The 17,416-nt window shown below is 50.8% G+C and overlaps 1 protein-coding gene, 1 long non-coding RNA gene and 4 other non-coding genes across 6 annotated transcripts in view; all 6 read left to right on the top strand.

Moving 5' to 3' along the window:
* Positions 1-5,299, top strand: part of TRPV2 (transient receptor potential cation channel subfamily V member 2) — a 29,973-nt gene extending 24,674 nt beyond the window's left edge. The window contains exons 6-8 of the mRNA XM_044675611.1: positions 1,098-1,225; positions 2,988-3,082; positions 4,610-5,299. Coding sequence (XP_044531546.1) covers positions 1,098-1,225; positions 2,988-3,082; positions 4,610-4,698 — 312 coding nt within the window. The 3' untranslated portion in view covers positions 4,699-5,299. The remainder of the gene's footprint in view (positions 1-1,097; positions 1,226-2,987; positions 3,083-4,609) is intronic.
* Positions 5,300-8,991: 3,692 nt separating this feature from the next.
* LOC123247469 lies at positions 8,992-12,185 on the top strand. Its single transcript, XR_006506150.1, has 5 exons — positions 8,992-9,087; positions 9,815-9,879; positions 10,836-10,866; positions 11,291-11,349; positions 11,549-12,185. It is a non-coding gene; the product is annotated as an uncharacterized LOC123247469 (long non-coding RNA).
* LOC123248211 lies at positions 9,662-9,735 on the top strand. The gene has a single exon (XR_006506285.1). It is a non-coding gene; the product is annotated as a small nucleolar RNA SNORD49 (small nucleolar RNA).
* LOC123248252 lies at positions 10,689-10,761 on the top strand. The gene has a single exon (XR_006506320.1). It is a non-coding gene; the product is annotated as a small nucleolar RNA SNORD65 (small nucleolar RNA).
* Positions 11,114-11,187, top strand: LOC123248210. The gene has a single exon (XR_006506284.1). It is a non-coding gene; the product is annotated as a small nucleolar RNA SNORD49 (small nucleolar RNA).
* Positions 11,405-11,478, top strand: LOC123248251. Its single transcript, XR_006506319.1, has one exon. It is a non-coding gene; the product is annotated as a small nucleolar RNA SNORD65 (small nucleolar RNA).
* Positions 12,186-17,416: the final 5,231 nt, after the last annotated feature.

The raw sequence follows: 17,416 nt of genomic DNA on the forward strand, positions 1-17,416 counted from the left end.
TTGGGGTGGGATCAGGTGATCTTGGTCCTCTTCTTGGGTCAATTCAGCAAATATTTATTAAACGATCACTATGTGCCAGGCACTGGGCCGGACCAAACAAGGACAGGTTCTTGCCTTTAAAAAGAACTGCAGAATAGTTGTACCATGTTAGGCAGATTGCGTCTCCTCTCTGCTCCTCAGCCTGTCCCTATGGAAAATGGGGACAGTTTGGTGCAGAGGAGCCTGCAGGGCAAAAACGAGGGCACGCAGGAGAGCCCAGGCTTACGTGGGTCTGGAGAAATTGTTATCCCTTCCACATGGCAGAGATTCGGGGCCCAGCGCCCCCACGATCTCGAAAATCTGAGTCCATTTTTGGGGCCTCCCTTTTGTAGGAGAGAAGGTGCCTGAATTTGTTCTCTTTCTTTTTTGGGGTGTTTACAGCTCTTATTGCAAAACACGGGCTCAGTATCTGTTCAGAGGCTACTTTATGTAATTCTGAGCATCTGAATTGGCTGCCAGCCTTCACGTGCTGGCTGTGGCTTCACCAAACTGCCCCAAATTCCTGGTTGACATCTTCTGCCTCTCTGACATATATGGAAACGGCCACAGTGTGGAAGGGATGCCCGTATCCAGGGAGGAGACGGGGGAGAAGAGAGCTGTCTCTGGCCAAGGGAAGGCTTTGGGGAGAGATGCACAGAGAGGGGACAATCCCGACTAGATCTAGTCTGTAATCCGGAAGCCAAGGCTTACAGGGATGGCTGAACCCGGAGAGGAGATGCTCTGGCACTCCTCCTCCAGGTTTGGGAGGAAGGCTGGCCGCTAGGCAGCCTGGGAGAAGGGGCCACCACGGTGGCTGGCTCAGGCCAGCAGAAGCCCAGGAGATAGGCTTTGTCCCCAAACAGAGGAAGCCCGTACAGAACAATCCTGCCTGATCTCCACGGAGGTGCCCGGAGGCAGAGACCCATTTGTCCAAGACAAGTCACTGCTCTCCTCTCACTCATTTCTGGATGAGCTCTGGGGGCCCCACAGAGAGCCGTCCCTCTCCTGCCCTTCTGTCCTACCTTCCCCCCAAGGGAAAGGGGTCAGCTTGGCCCTGATGTGCCATTTCCCCTTCTCAGAGAGCCATCTCAGTCCTGGAGATGGAGAGAGGCTACTGGTGGTGCAAGAGAAAGAAGGAGCGCTCGGGCATTCTCCTCACAGTGGGCACCACTCCGGACCAGAAGCCAGATGAGAGATGGTGCTTCAGGTAAGCTGGGCGGAGGGTTGTGAAAGTGGAAGAGGGCTTCCAGACCCCCCCAAAGTGCCGGGGTGTAGCCTTCTTTACTTTGGAGCTTAGGGAGCACTTTGGCCCTGGTGACCTCGGTCAGCCTCCCTGGTGCTGACTCCAGTTCCAACCTATGTCCGGGCAGCTATTTCAGAGGCTCCTGTGCCACCCTAGGGAGCTGTGCCCATTGATGACTCCCCCCAGCATCCTTTTATCCCTTATAATCTATGGTCTTCAGAGCCCCAAAACGATGCTGTCATTCCAATCCAATGGGCGAGGCCAAACCCTGATGATGCTTTACATAGTTTAAATCCTTACCTTCTGCCTTAGAATCAATACAAAGAATCCATTCCAGGGCAGAAGAGTGGTAAGGATTAGACTGTTGGGGTTCAGTGTCTCGCCCAGGGTCACACAGGCCAGATTTGAATCCAGGTCCTCTGGACTCCAAGCCTGGCCGCTCTCCACTGAGCCACCCGTCTGCCCCCATTGATAATGTTTTGAAGTCCTTTCCAGCCCTGGATCTTTCGCTTCAAAGACATGGGAGTCTTAGTGAACTGGGAATCCAGAACAGCTCAGAGGCTGCACGGGAAGCTCCCCAACACTAAGGGATCTTGGGCTGCATTAAGAGGAGCATTCAGGGGGCTCTGGATGGTGGAAGGGCCATGGAAGTCAAGGTGTTGTGGGTCTGTGTTAGCTCCTGGGACCTCAGCCTGCTGTGGCTCTTCCTCTGTATATCAGAAGGAATCTGACTTTGGAAGCTGCCTCGGACATTTCCTGGCTGGGCCTCAGTTTCCTCATCTGTAAAATGAAAGATCTGGACTCCATGGCTTCTGAGGTCCTGTCCAGCTATGATCTCTGAGCAGGGAACCTTGAAAATTCTGTCTTAAAATGCCTTAGCCTGGGAGAGAGACACTCCCCGCCCCCCCGGCATGGAAAAGACACCCCACACGGCAGAATCAGAACAAGGAGACTCAAGGCAGCAAGACACCTTGCTCCGACTTCACTGTCCCAACAGGCAGTCCATTGAATCTGCCGTATGTCCATCTGCCACAAGATGGCAGCAGGTCATGGGCCTGGTCCATTTCAGCCATGGTTCCAGATGTGTGGAGCCAAGATGGCGGCTTGGTAGCATTGAAAGGACTCTGAGAATCCTTCCAAACAGATGTGGGGATAAAGATAGAGAACGATGGGTGTGTAATCTCCCTCGTGGATCCTAGTGATGCTGCCCAAGCTCCTGTTAGTGTTGGGGGGTTTGCCATGCAACACCATTGCTCCATTCTGGATTCCTAGTCTACTAAGACTATGTCTTTGGCGGGGCAGCTGGGTAGCTCAGTGGATTGAGAGTCAGGCCTAGAGACGGGAGGTCCTGGGTTCAAAGCCGGCCTCAGACACTTCCCGGCTGTGTGACCCTGGGCAAGTCACTTGACCCCCATTGCCCACCCTTACCAATCTTCCACCTATGAGACAATACACCGAAGTACAAGGGTTTAAAAAAAAAAAAAAAAAGACTATGTCTTTGGGGCAACTGGGCAAATCGCACCAGTATCTCTTCTAAGAAAACCCCAAATGGGGATGTGGAGAATTGGTCAAGACTGAAAATAACTAAACCGAGTTTTTAGCTTACAGATACCATTTAACCTCTATGGACTTCAGTTTATCCTTAAAATGAAGAGGTTGGCCTCTGTGCCCTCTGGGGAGACTTTCAGCTCTAAATCCATGATCCTGTGATCATTTTTGTCTACAGAGTAGAGGAGGTGAACTGGGCCACCTGGGAGAAGGAGTTACAGACCCTGAAGGAAGAGCCAGAGGGCACCTCTGAGCCAGGGAAGAGCCCCACAGGTGAGTTTGCTCTCCGCTAAACCACATCCCAGGAGGAAGGTTTCTCCAATGACAAGAGACACGTACCTAGGGTAGCCAGAGTAGACAGTTCAGCTGTCTGCACCAGTAGCGGCCAGTGGAACAAGGATGACTCTTCCCACTACCTCTCTCCTTTCAGACCTTGTGGGGTAGTTCTGACCTCTACAGGATGCAGGGAGAAGAACACTGGGCAGAAAGACCTCCGTGCCTTTTTGCCCCAGGACCTACAAAAGAATTCAGGGTACACAGTTTCAGATGACTGGAGGCCCTTTGTACACCCTCTGCTTTATGATCTGTTCTCAGTTACATGACTGAAAAGATGGGGTCTATTGCAGAAAATTGTCTTCAGAAGGTGATCTCTTCTCTTCTTGTGTTTTCATCAAGGAGGCCTACTTTTGATGTGTCTGTAGACCTTTCTCAAATTATATGGGGTAGCTAGGTGGTGCACTGGATAGAGAGTGATGGACTTTGCACACAGTGGGTGCCTAAAAAATGTTAAGTTAAACTGACCCTCCAAGTATTGTAGAGAGAATGGTGGATGTGAAGTCAGAAAACCTGAGTTCTAATGCAACCTCAGATACTTATTACCTATGTGACCTGAGGCATTCCTCTCTTGGGGCCTCAGTTTCCTCATCTGTAAAATGCAAAATGAGGAACCTTCTAGCTTTAGAGCTATGATAAGTTGACTCACCTCTCTTAAGCCTTGCTTTTCTTATAGATGTAATGATAATAAAGAAAGTAGTTTGTACTAAAAAAGACAAGGAATTAGAAATAATTATTATTAGAATTTTCAAGCCATTTTTTGCAAGTTTATGGCTCTATTAAAAGGGTCATTATCTTTGTTTTAACTCTTGCTTTCTGGATTAGTAATAATTCTTTTTTTTTTTAAACCCTTAACTTCTGTGTATTGACTTACAGGTGGAAGAGTGGTCAGGGTAGGCAATGGGGGTCAAGTGACTTGCCCAGGGTCACACAGCTGGGAAGTGTCTGAGACCGGATGAGTCTGTTTCCACAACTGGAAAATGAAAGGATTGGACGAGGAGACTTCCAAGGCTCCTTCTAGCTATAAATCCAATGATCTAAAGAACCCTTTTTAGGCAACAGTCTTCCTGCCTTGGGGTAGCCAGGTAGCCCAGTGGGTAGTGCTCCAGACTTGAAGTCAGGAGAGCCTGAGTTCAAATCTGGCCTCAGACACTTCCTGGCTGTGTGATCCTGGGCAAGTCACTTAACCTCAATTGCCAAGCCCTTGCCACTCTAAGACAGAAGGTAAGGATTTAAAAAAATATATAGTCTTTCCCCCTTGGCGGTTTGTTGTATCTGACCCTGTGGGTAACATTTGTTTATGGGGGGCACTCCTGCTGGTTGCCCATTCCTGATGAGTTCCCTAGGTGGCTCATCATGCCAAATGATGCCCCTCTCTCCACCACCAGCAATGGAGAATGGACTTGTTCTCTTAGAAGATGCTCCTCTCTGCCAGGGCAGACCCAAGCCCTTTCTTCTGTGTCATAGGTGCAGCTTGGAGGCGGCTGCTGTCATCTCGGCCCCGAGGGGAGACGACCTCTGAGGACCAAGTGCCCCTCCGGCATTTGAGCGCCTGAGTGAGGGAATGGCCAGTGCAGCAGCGCCTGGCATCAAGCATGGATGCCAAGGAGACCAGACGGGGAGCCAGGCTCACCCTGTGCTGACGCCCCAAGAGAGGAGAACCCCCTCTCCCCACCTTCCTGGTGCCTGACTCCAGAAGTACCTTACATGCAGGGGACCTCGATGGGCTTTCATGCTCAATTCTTCTTGTGGTTTTAGAGTAGAGCTGTGCTAGGATGGAACCTTGCCTCTGCTACCTTGGATAAGTCACTTCCCTTCTCTGTTTCCACCTCTGTAAAAGGCAGATTGAGCCATTTGACCTCTAAGCCCTGTTCTGACTTTAAATCTGGGATCTGTGAGGCAGCTAGGGTGTTGGTTGGAGCTGGGAAGACCTGAGTTTGAATCCTGCCTCAGGTACTTGATGGTTATGTGACTGTGGAGAAGACACTTAATTTAACTGAGCCTTCATGTCCTTATCTGTAAAATGGGGACAATTATAGCACCTACCTCACTTGGTTGTTGTGAAGGACAAATGAGATAATGTACATAAGGAGCTTCGGCAACCTTAAAAGCCCTCTAGAGATGCTAGCTTTTATTGGGCTTGTTATTAGTGTTATTAACAGCAGCAGCAGCAGCAGCAGCAGTAGTAGTAGTAGTATTTGCATGGGATCTGCCATTTACTTGCTATATGCCTGTGGCTAAGTCATTTCCTCTTTCTGTTCTAAAGCAAAGGGGTTTGACGACCTCAAACGCTGATTCTGTGAATCTTTTTTGTGGGGGGAGGGGGTCTCAAAAACTCTTCCAAATCCATCTCCACTTGGCCCTAAGTGCCTCCAGTGACCAGGGTGGCTCTGGGGATAAGCTGCAGAGAGGAGGACTCGCCCTAGGCTAAGAGCCCTAGAGACCTACTGGGTACAGGATGCTCACACTACAACAGGACAGATGTCTAGGCAGTGTCTACACACACAGAGTTGAGAATGCTGGTAATTCACTGTATGGGTATACACATGGCCTTACTAAACAAAGATGGACTCTGAGTGCCCAGAAGAGGCAAGCTGGCATATGGGGGGAGATGGTGAGGGGCAGCAGACGCTGGATGCCAAGAGGAAGGGATTGTCTGGTAGCCTCTAGATTGTGAGCTCCCTGAGGGCAAGGAACGTGTCTTAAATATCCTTTAATCTTCCCTAACTGTAGACTAGAGAACCTCATCCTTCAAAGATGCTTGATTTCATCAGAGTCATGTGCCCCCTCCACTGAGGCAAACATCATCTTAGTATAAACATGGTGGTGGCTAAAAGATTGCCGACATCTGGAGATGAGCCCTCTGAAAATGAACAAGGTTAACGTGTGCTCTGGGGAGCTGAGTGGGACCTTCCTGAGAATGACCTAGAATGTAAGGTGCCCCCACACCCTACCCCCGCCCCAGAGCAGTGACTGATGTTTGTTTTTTTTTAATTTTGTACTCCCCATCCCTCTCATGATGAGTGGCCCTTAGTTGGTATCTAATAAACGCTTATTGATTTTTGACACATTTTTGAACATGATAACATGTTCAAGTTATCTCCACAAGGCAATGAGCCTTCAGAAAAGACCTTAGGAGAAACCAAATTATTTGTCAAGTGAAACTCCTAAGCTTCTATTTCAAGCCCTTAATGATCCGACTCCAACCTAACCCTCCAAGCTGTCTCCACACTGCTGTCCCCTGCTTTACCCATGGCAACTCATTCACCCCGTTGGCCTCAGTTTCCTCATCTTTCAAATGAGCTGGAGAAGGAAATAGCTAACCATTCCAAGGATCTGCCAGGAAAATCCCAAACAGGATCGTGAAGTCGGACATGTCTGAAAAACGATTGAACAAACATGATTACCTACTCTCTAATTGGCCAAAGTGGATGCTTAGGTTTCCTCTCAAAATGACATTCCAGCTTTGGCCTATGCATTTGGACCAGCCATTCTTCACCCCCACCAGTGACAACTCTCTTTTTTCTGGCCTCAGCTTGGGGTCCCTTGGCTGGAAGGGTGCTCACCATCCTCACATCTTCCTGGAAGTTACCTGGAGCTCTCCTTTGCCTTCATTGCACCATAGCTCATATCTTTCTGATCTGTGCACATATCATTTTCCTTCAGCTAGGCTTGGAAGGTCCTTGAGGGCAAGAACTTGTCTTTTTTTTTTTTCTTCTTTGTATCTTTAGGACTTCCTAGCACTTAGTTGGTGTTTATTTTTTTTAATTTGAATCAATTAATATATGTAATAGATAGAACATGCAATAAATTATCTAATTAAACTTTTATCAATCATCATCTCCCTGTGTGTCATTGATTAAGACCTATTTCCATATTATTAATATTTGCATTAGGGTGATTGTTTAGAGTCTACATCGCCAATCATATCCCCATCGATCCATGTGATCAAGCAGTTATTTTTCCTCTGTGTTTCAACTCTCATAGTTCTTCCTCTGGATGTGGATAGTGTTTCTTTCTCCTAAATCCCTCAAAATTGTCCTGGATCATTGCATTGCTGCTAGTAGAGAAGTCCATTACATTCATTTGTGCCACAGTGTATCAGTCTCTGTGTACAATGTTCTCCTGGATCTGCTCCTTTCACTCTGCATCACTTCCTGGAGGTCTTTCCAGTTCACATGGAATTCCTCCAGTTCTTTATTCCTTTGAGCACAATAGTATTCCATCACCAGCATACACTGCAATTTGCTTAGCCATTTCCCAATTGAAGAACATACCCTCATTTTCCAGTTTTTTGTCACCACAAAAAGCACGGCTATAAATATTTTTGTACAAGTCTGTTTATCTATGATCTCTTTGGGGTACAAACCTGGCAATGCTATGACTGGATCAAAGGGCAGGCAGTCTTTTAGAGCTCTTTGGGCATAGCTCCAAATTGCCATCCACAATGATTGGATCCATTCACAACTCCACCAGCAATGCACCAATATCCCAATTTTGCTACATCCCTCTCAACATCTATTACTTTCCTTTGCTGTTATTTTAGCCAATCTGCTAGGTATCATCTCCCTGTGGATGACTGTGGATTGATATATTTTGGTCAAATCTCTCTCCTTGGTGCCAACTTAACATCACCAGTTAGTTGCCTGTTGGACGTCCCCACCTGGATGTCCAGTAGACATCTCAAACTATGTCCAAGTCAGAACTCCCTAATCCTGATCCTTCCTCCCAATGACTTGATTTCTGTTGATGGCACCAACATCCTTCAAGGCTTTGTAACCTTCCTATCCTCAGTTCCCACATCCAGTCATTCTCTAAGTCTTGGCCATTCTCATCCATTCACAATCTCTCCTTGCGTAGGTCCCATAGTAGGCACTTAATAAATGTATATTTTTAATCCCTAATTTCTGTCTCAGTAACAACTCTAAGACAGCCTTAGTTTGCTAGGCTGCTCAGTTTCATAGAAAGAACCCAGGGCCAGGAGTCAGAAGAACTGGGTTCAAGGGGGTGCTGGTTAAGGTTTAACAACCAGCTCTGGAAAAATGTATAAACAACATACTTTAAAATTTAATTTCCATGATTAACATTTTTTATGCCACTTTTTTTACGTTTAGACAATCATCAGAACAATAAATCAAGCGTCAGGTTATGGGGTTTTCCATTTTTACAATTGAAGATTAGGAGATATGTGGGTTCAAATCCCAGCTGGGGCACACACTGGCTGCCAGACTCTGGGGAAGCCCCTCAGCCTAGAGGATGCTCAGCTACGTTATTTCCGGCACTGAATAGCTGACTGTTTTGCCTGTGGTCTTTCAGTTGTACACAGTCCTTTGGGACCGCCATGGACCATGCTGGAAGGTTTTGCCATTTCCTTCTCCAGTGGATTATGGCAACAGGGTGAAGTGACTTGCCCAGGGTCACGCAGTCAGTCCCTGAGGCTGCATTTGAACTCAGGACTTCATGACTCCAGCCCGCTGTCTCTAGTAGTAGCCAAATACAGCGTACATAGTGAGTGGGAGCTTATTGGTGTACTTTCTGCCTAGTAGGTACTTAATAAACGCTTGGTAAGGCCTTCCTTCTTCCAACCTTCCTAATCTATAAAATGGACTGAGCTCATAGCATCTTTGCAGGGAGGAGAAAACCAGGAACTCCTGCCCCGCCCGCTTTCCCCAGGCCCACGCGGCCGGGGGAGGGGCGGCCTGCTGGGCTTCGGAGTCGCTTTCAAAAGCCGGACGATTCCATTCTAGTGGGCTTCTCCTGCCCCCCCCCCGCTCCCTGAGAATGGTACGTCCCATCACGTTAAGAGCGGCCGCCGGCGAACACTCGCTCTTTCTGCCTTCAAAGCCGCCATGATTCACATTGTCTTTCTGTCGTGCGGGCCGGCCTGGCGGGCCCAGCTTTGGCTTCCGACCCGGGGCAGCGAAGGATGAGAAGCCGCCGCGCAGGTACGCATTTTGGCCCGAGTGATAGAAGCGAGTTCGGAATGGGGGTGGTGGGGTAAAGGATAAGGGATTAGGAAGTCGGGGCCTCCCGCGATGTCCGCTGAGGACACTGCGCCTGCGCTGAACGCACCCCAGCCCCAACGTGGGTGCGCTGTGCCTCACTGCGCGTGCGCGGCACCTCATCGGACTCTGGTGCAGCCACGAGGGGCTGTTCTGGGGATTCCTTTGCCCAGCCGGCCCTGGGTTGCCCACAGTCGTGGAAAGGACGAGGGGTTTTAGAGTGGGGGGGCTGGGTTTGAGGCCTGTCCCAAGGCGCTTCTGTTTAATTTTTCTTGAAACCTTTTATTTCCTATCGTGCAATCGCTAATGTGCATTGGGGTCCAAAGCAGAAGAGCTCTAAAGGCTAGGCAGTTGGGGTTAAGTGACTTGCTTGGGGTCACACGGTTAGGAAGTGTTTGAGGCTAGATTTGAACCCAGGACCCCCCTTCCGGGAGAAGGTGGGGGGTGGCCCTGGCTGAGGGATTACGGGGAGCAGGGACCGAGATCACTCTGTCTGCTCACTCTTCTTGGGCTGCTGTGTCGTGATGAGAACCCAGAATAGGAAGTGCCGTCAGACCGACAACTGACGATAGCCTGAGCTGGTGTCTGACCGCGGCCGCCCTGCCCCAGCCGCCGCCAGGCCCAGCCCCAGCCCCAGCCACCACATCTCAACCCCATGTTTCCTTCGCAGGCCAGTAGCTGGACATGAAATGAGACCCGCAGAGAATCTGGAGTCTGCCCTTGGGCAGCACGCAGGTGAGAACTTGGGGTCCCAGCCGCCTCCCTTAGCTTGGAACCGGGGGACCTTCTGAAGACAAAGTGCAGCCAGGCCACCTTAAAGGAATGACCGGCTCTGGCCAGGGAAAGCCCTGAGCTTAGTGCCGGCCCTTAATAACGACCTGGCCAATGAGCACAGCCAAGAGAACGTCCTACTCAGTAACACCGAGACCACCAAATGGAATAGACTTGGCTGCTAGCAGCCATGCTGTGATCCAGGACAGCCCCAGGGACTTGGGAAAGGAATGCTTTCCCCAGGGGAGAACTGGGAGTGGAAATGCAGAAGAAAACGTGATTTAGTTGGGTATTTGATTGGGGTTTTTGGTTTTTAAAAGGCAACTATTACAAAAAAAAAATAATGTGGAAACAGGAGATATACTACAGTGGAATTGCATGTCCCCTTCTGGAGGGGGAGGGGGGTGCAGCATGGACAAAGGACCTGACCCAAATGGGCAGCTTCCTAATCAGTTAAACACTAACTTGAGGCCATAATGCCGCCTGGGATAGTGTTTATCAGCTAAAGGACTCAGAAGTAGGCCTCCAGGAAAGCAGCGGGGTGGCTCAGTGGATTGAGATTCTGAATTCAAATCTGTCATGAGATACTTCCTAATCATGTGACCCTGAACAAGTCACTTCACCCCCATTGCCCAGCCCTCACTGCTCTTCTGCCTTGGAAGCAATAGGCAGTATTGACTCTTAAGACAGAAGGTGAGGGTGGTTTTTTTTTGGTTGTTGTTGTTTTTTTGACCCTGAAGTAATGCTACAGGAAGCCATCTAGCTAAGGCTTTTTATGATGAGACAAAACCGAAACAGCTGGAATTACCGGCAGATTGTCAGTGGTGACAAGGTTTTGTTCTGATTCGGCTTGAAATTTATCTGAACGTCCCTTTGCACATGACATGAACTATAGAGTGATCTTTTTATTTCCTCCCCAGGAAGGTGTGCTGCTCTGCTGCTCAGGATGTGGTAAGTACTTTTATGCTGATATTATTGCATAATCCTGGTTTTTAAATTGGCAACAATCTCCAACCCTCTTCTGGAGAGCTTTGGAACAGGCTGCCCAGGCAGTGAAGCGTAATCTGGCTAAGTCTAAGATGGCTTTATTATGGGGTTAGTTTAGCCTTATTCAGCCCCTCCCCCCAGCAGTAACCCTTTAGGCCTTCTGCAAAAGAACATGCAAGGGCGGGGGTGGAAGGGGTTTGGGGCTCTGGCTGTTCATGATGATACCACTCAATAGGAAGTGCCGTCAGATGCGATAACTGACGATGAATTTGATTATGTCTGACAGCAGCCACAGGTCCCAGCTTCAGGAGGCAACTGGCTTGCCCATACTTGTGCTTTATGTCTTTTTTCTTTGTGCTTTCTATTCCCCCCCCCCCTCCTCCCCCAGGAATGAAGAATCCAGGTGATCAGAAATCAGATAACAGCAGGACAGCAGCCCACTAGGAGGTAAGACTTGAGTGGATGAGAAAGGCATTAAATTAAAGCTGATGTTAGAGATATTAAATGATGAAATTCACCCAAAACAGCTGGAATTACCGGCAGATTGTTCAGTGGTGAGCCCAAGGTTTTCTGATTATATCTTTGGTCATAAATGAGAGATCTCTGTGGGGTATGCAGTGAAACTAATATTTGTTCTTAATTTTAGGCCGTCAGAAACTTAAGATCTGGAGGAAGTCTTCAGGTGATGGCAATGGTGTCCTTTGGATGGGATCTTGACAGACCTTGCTTTGAGCTGCAAATATCACTGCATTTTCCAGTCAGTTTCCTGAAATATGTTCACAGGGGTTTTTAGTAGAGCTCTTTTCCCACACATTGTTACTGTAAACATTCTACCCAAAGGCTTGTTTTGGTCTAGCCTATATTTGAGTAAAAGCTCAGAGTTATAATTGCTATGAGAGGCCCTTGGTATCAAGGTGTTTGTCTGGGCACCCCTACTAGACTTCTTCAGAGAGGAAAGGCCACCATTGCTTACGCAATATCTTATAGAGGTCAGGCTTTGCCATCCCACTCTCCAGAATTGCAGTGACATCCATCCTTGGGTCCCCTTGCTGCAGCACCCTCATGCTAGTGTCCTTCTGGGGTGTTGAGGCAGGATAGAATTTGGAGCTGGGAAAGGCAGAATGACCTGTGTCATCTTTTTAATTATAAAGAGCTCTTCTGATCAGCCGAATGAACCGTGGAAGGTTTCAGTGTTGGTGCTAATTAAATTTCTTATCTGGGTGGAGTATAACAACTTTGCATTGATGTAGTAAGCTTGTTTTAATTAAAATCTAAAGAAAACATGTTTGTGTTGTAAAAAGTAATTATCTTGCTCACAAAATGGGAAACCTTGTTTGCAAAAAAACAAACCAAAGGAAAATGAGTTCTTTTTAAAAATTGGGTATAACCAGGTGGCAGGGAGGACATCTACGTCCTCCCTGGCTGTTTTTGTCCCCATTTATTGCCCTCTAGTCAAGATGTTTGTTTACCCTGGCTGTGGAGTTGTGCTGACAGAGCTTCCCACTTCTTTTCCTTCAGAGTAGGTAGGGCTCCTGACACATGGCAAGGAGAAGACACCTGCTGGCTGCTTGGCTCAGCAGCAGGATGCCAGGTGCTGCTCAGACTGGGCCCTCCAACCCTCTTGTGGAAGGTGGGAAAGGAGGAATGTAGTAGGAAGCTTTTTTAGAGCTTGATTTTTAGCAGATGAGGCTTGGAAAGAAAACCAGGGAAGTTGGAGGGGCTCACCTGGCAAGGCCTGGACCCTGTCTTCTTGAGATGCATCTGGCCCCACAATGCACAGTGAGTTCTTCAGGGGGAAGCTGGGAGCCAGTTTGAGCCCTCTGCCTCCTTCCATATACTCATTTTACATTGTTGGGAATTCTCTCCTTAGTCCTGGCATGGGGTCCTGACCACCCCCCACTTTCATTTAGAGCCTCCTGGGAGCCCTTAGGAAACCTTGTAGGCTATCCTTAACTCAGTTGGATGTCAGATTATCTATTGTCCATCCAAATGTAGCCCTTCCTCCAACTTTGCCCCCCTTTGTGAGCAACCTGAACCAAGTTGGTGGCCTCATCCCGTCTCCAACTGCTTCAGTCACTGGTTCCTTCAGGACAAGAGTTGAGGCTTCATGAGGAAGTCTAGGGCTGGAGGCATCTGCCCAGGGAGGCTTTGAGCCCAGGCTGCCTCTGCCTCAGCTGGCAGCTGATGGAGAGCCTCTCTGTACCCATCTCCATGTTTGAACAGTTCTAGGGATCCTTTCCACAGGATGTCACAGCCATGTAGCAGGAGGATGTTGGGACTTTTTTTCCTCTTGACTCAACTTTATGTGGCTCTTGTGCTACCCGCTTAACCCTTATTTTGGGGGTGGAGGGGCCTCAGTTTTTTCCGTTATAAAATGGTACAGGAGAGTGCAGCTATGAGATTTGGTGGAAGGAGAGCCAGGTATGGAGATGGGAGGTTCTGGGTTCCTATTTGTCCTCAAACTGTGTGGCCCTGAACAAGTCACATAACCCTCATTAAATGTGGGGGTCAGTGTCTTGGATTCAGAATGAGCCAGGCTCCAGAAAAGGAGGTGTGCTGAGCTGAGAGGACCTGAGGGCTTAGTGCCCAGGAGGGATGGGATGCCCTCCCAGCACAGGCAGGAGAGCTTGTGGAGAGAGGCTCCTGGTCAGCCAGTCCAATCCCTTCAGCACACTGAGGGGTTGCAGAGATTGACTTGCCCATGGTCACACAGATAAACCAAGGCCAGGTGGCCTCACTGCTGGGAGAATAGAAAAGGATGACAAAATGGAGAATAGTGTCTGCCAGGAGAGATGGGACATGGGCTGCCTTCCTCATTCTGGATTTAAAAAACCCAAACAACCTTAGAATCAGTATTGCTATGAGTTCAAGGCAAAAGAGCGAGCAGTAAGGGCTGTTCAATGGGAGTGAAGTGACTTCCCCAGTTGCAGCAAGGAAGTACCTTGAGGTCAGATTTGACCTCCCATCTCTAGGCTCTCCATCCATTGGGCCAATTAGCTGCCCTCCAAACCCTGGATTTTGATTGCAGAGGATCTGGATTTGAATCAGGCTGGCCACTTCTATTTGGACCAGAGTTTTCTCCTTAATGGAAGGGAGGGATGGGGTGGGAGCAGATGGGTGGCTCAGTGGATTGAGAGCCAAGCCTAGAGATGAGAGGTCTTGGGTTCAAATGTGACCTTGGTCACTTCCTAGTTGGACCCTGGGGGGAAGTCACATTGCCCCGCCTTTACTGCTCTTTGGCCCTGGAATGATAACTTGGTACTGCTGTTAAGGCCAGGAGGGGTTGGCCAGGCCTGGAGGGCTTGTGATGAGAAAGAATAGGCGCCCAGTAAGGAGTTGGCAGGGCCCAGAAAGAAGCAGGGGCAGAGCAGCAGCAGTGAGCCTGCTTCTCTGGGATGTTTGGGCTGCCTGCAGGGAGATGCCTTCCGGCTCCCCGTATGACTTGGCCGCCGGCCCCCCTCATTCTCCCTCCTTGCCCAAACCCCACCAGCAGACAATAGCAAGGGTGAGATGGATGTGGGAGAAGGGAGCATGGACCCGAGTTCAAATCCCACACACCTGCTTCCTCATCTGCCTCCCTGGGAGGATGCGGGGATCCATAGAATAACACATGGAACACTGTAGAATGGTGGCCCATATTATGAGCTGTCACAGGAAGGATGAGCTTGTTCCGGAGGCCACCTCGAGGGTGATGGGGACAAGATGGGGAGCCCTAAGGAAGATGGATTCGTTGGCGGTTGTTCCATTGTGTCCGAGTCTTCCTGACCCCTTTTTGGGTTTTCTTGGCAAAGACACTGGACCAGTTTGCCATTTCCTTCTGCAGCAATTTGACAGAGGAGGAAACTGAGGCAGTTAAGTGACTTGCTCAGGGCCATCTGTACAGTCTGAAGCCAGATTGGAAGATGAGTTTTCCTGATTCCAGGCCTGGAGCTCTATCCACTGTGCCATGCGGCGGCCCCTCACTGGGGCAGGGGGGCAGGTCAGGAGGGAATTTGGACCCATGCAAGCTTTCTGGCTGGGCTAGGGCCTGGCGTTACATGCCGGTGTGGGTTTGTGTGGGGGAGACAACCTGCCCCTAAACGCAGCCGGCCTGGGGAGGTGCTCCTTTTGGCCCCTCCACCACCCTTGGGAACCCAGGACACCCGGCCCTCCTTGTCCCTCTCCTGGAGGGCCTGGGCAGAATCAGCTAGGCAGGCCTGCAGGATCCATAAGCCGTTGATTTACTGAGCCCCGCCCATGGTTCAGCCTTCCAGGGAGGGGGAGCCCTGGGTGGGGAGGGATCCCCCCTGGCAGATGCGCTCTGCCTGGGTCTGCTGCTCTGTCTCCCCCAAAGCCAGCTTATTCATCTCAGAGGAGAGGAAGCTGGGGCCCCCCCCACCACTCTGAACCCCTTCCCTCAGGCCCTGACCCCGGGCCCTCAAGGCAACCGAAGCCCACTCAGGAGCTGCCAGGGACAGCCAAGCCTTTGGGGGGGGGGGGTGGCGGCCATTTGGGCTGAGGACCTTCCACCTTAGCTCTCACGCTGGCCACTTGGCACCAGCGGCCCCCCGAAGCCTTTCCTGATTCCCCCAACTGCTCTGCCAGCGTCTCCCTCCCACTCTGTGCCTGGATGAGCTTCCACAAGTTGGATCTGGAGGAGCTGCTCCAGGGCAGCCATCCTCTGCCCAGCACAGCCTCTGCTCCACGCTGCCTCCTCATCTCTGCCTTACAGATTCTGTGCTCTGTGGGTCCCTCCTCCTGAGGGCATGAGAAGAGGTTGGGTTGGTTTTTCAGACACGTACCTCCATCCTGGGTATTGGAAGGGCTGGGCAATGGGGGTCAAGTGACTCGTCCAGGGTCACCCTGCGAGGAATCGTCCGAGATCGGATTGGAACTCAGGACCTCCTGTCTGTAGGCCCGGCTCTTAGGCTGCCCTGCACAGAGGGGCCACTTCGTGATGCTTATTGCTCGAAGGAGATACACTGATTTAAGGGGTTCATCTGGGCCCAGAGACCTGGAATACCCAGGACAGAAGCCTCGCAGGGGCTTCACATTGCCACAAAATCAGCATGAAGCCCCAGCTTTGGCCCCTATCATTTCCTCCCTGAGCCCCCTTCCTGGCACCCCCCAGGAAAGGGGAGGGTATCCCAGGAAAGAAGCTTTATCTCCACATCTGAAATTCCAAGACAGATTGGGGGTGGGGGCCCCCTGAGGGCTCTCGCCCCCCCCCCCCCCAGACCACTTCCTTGCTGCTTCAGCACCCTCCTCCCCTCCCTCAGTGTCTGGACCATCAGCGGAGAGCTCTGGGTCCAAATCCACCACCCTCTTTCCTTGGGCCAGCTTTGCCAAAATGGCGCCATCTAAATCTCTGACCTACCAACCCAACGTTCCCTTCTCTTTGGGCTGTTCCTTCCCCTCAGAACACGAGATCCCGGAGAGCCGGGAGTTCTGCTTTTTCATTTTTACTCCCAGTAATTCCTAATAATCATTTAAAAATGCTTCATTCCTTGTTCATTCATTCATTCCCTTCATCCTCTCCCTGGGTCTGTATTCTCCCCACATCCCTGTTCCTTCCTGCTTGGGCCCCCGAGTCGTAGGACTAAAAGTGAATTTCCTGCCCTGTAAAAGGAGGGGCTCAGAGCAGATGGCTTGGGGGGCCCCTTCCAGTCTACCAGAGGCCGTCTCTAGTTCAACCCTTATTTAAGAGATGTGGCGATGGAGACCAGGGCAGTTAGGTGACTCACCCAAGGCCAAATGGAAACCGTGTTCTTTGGCTGCTCGAGCCGGTGGTCCTTCCACGGTCCCAGATGCCTAGGGATGAGGGCAGGGACCGGTCAGGAGCTGGGTTCTCACCTTGGGGTTAATTTATGGACCCCAGGGAGCAGTTCAGGAGCAGCAGCAGCCTCCCCTCCCTAGCCAGGGGCTGGGGCAGCGGCCACCTTCCCTCTTCTCCCTCCTAGCTGCCCTTCGGATGGCTGCTCAGGCCCAGCTGGGCCATTCCCTTCCCTCATCCTCCAGCCTATCCTGGGGAGCGCCTCTGCCCCATCCAGGGTCCCCTGTGCAGGGGCTGGGGAGGCGACACCACCTCTGAGAAGGAGAAGGGCCAGGCTTGGACCACGCAGATGAAACGTGAGAGGGTGCTCTGTGGAGGGTCCCAGGCCAGCATCCCCTGAAGTCCTCCATGTGGGACGTTCAGAGAAACCCCCTCCAGGGCAGCCCAGGGCCCCTCATGGGGCTGGGGGTGGCGTGTTCTGGCTCCAGGCTCTCACGCTCCCACACGTGGACACGAGCCGAAGCCGGCCGCTGCTCGGGATGGATGGAGGCAGGACGAGCCTCCCAGGGGCAGTTGGTGGCTCTGATCGGCTCCACTTCATTTGCCACTTCGGGGAAGGAGCGGGGGGTGGGGGGGAGGGGGGAGAAGCTCTGGTCTAGAAAAGGGCCCTGGGGGGCTTTCCTCCTCATCCTCCATCATGAGGAGGCAGTCTGGGCAGGCGGCTGCCAGAGAAGCCCAGAGCTGCCGGCCGGGGGGGGGGGG

The sequence above is a fragment of the Gracilinanus agilis genome, chromosome 4 (genome assembly GCF_016433145.1).
Source record: "Gracilinanus agilis isolate LMUSP501 chromosome 4, AgileGrace, whole genome shotgun sequence".
Taxonomy (NCBI): domain Eukaryota; kingdom Metazoa; phylum Chordata; class Mammalia; order Didelphimorphia; family Didelphidae; genus Gracilinanus; species Gracilinanus agilis.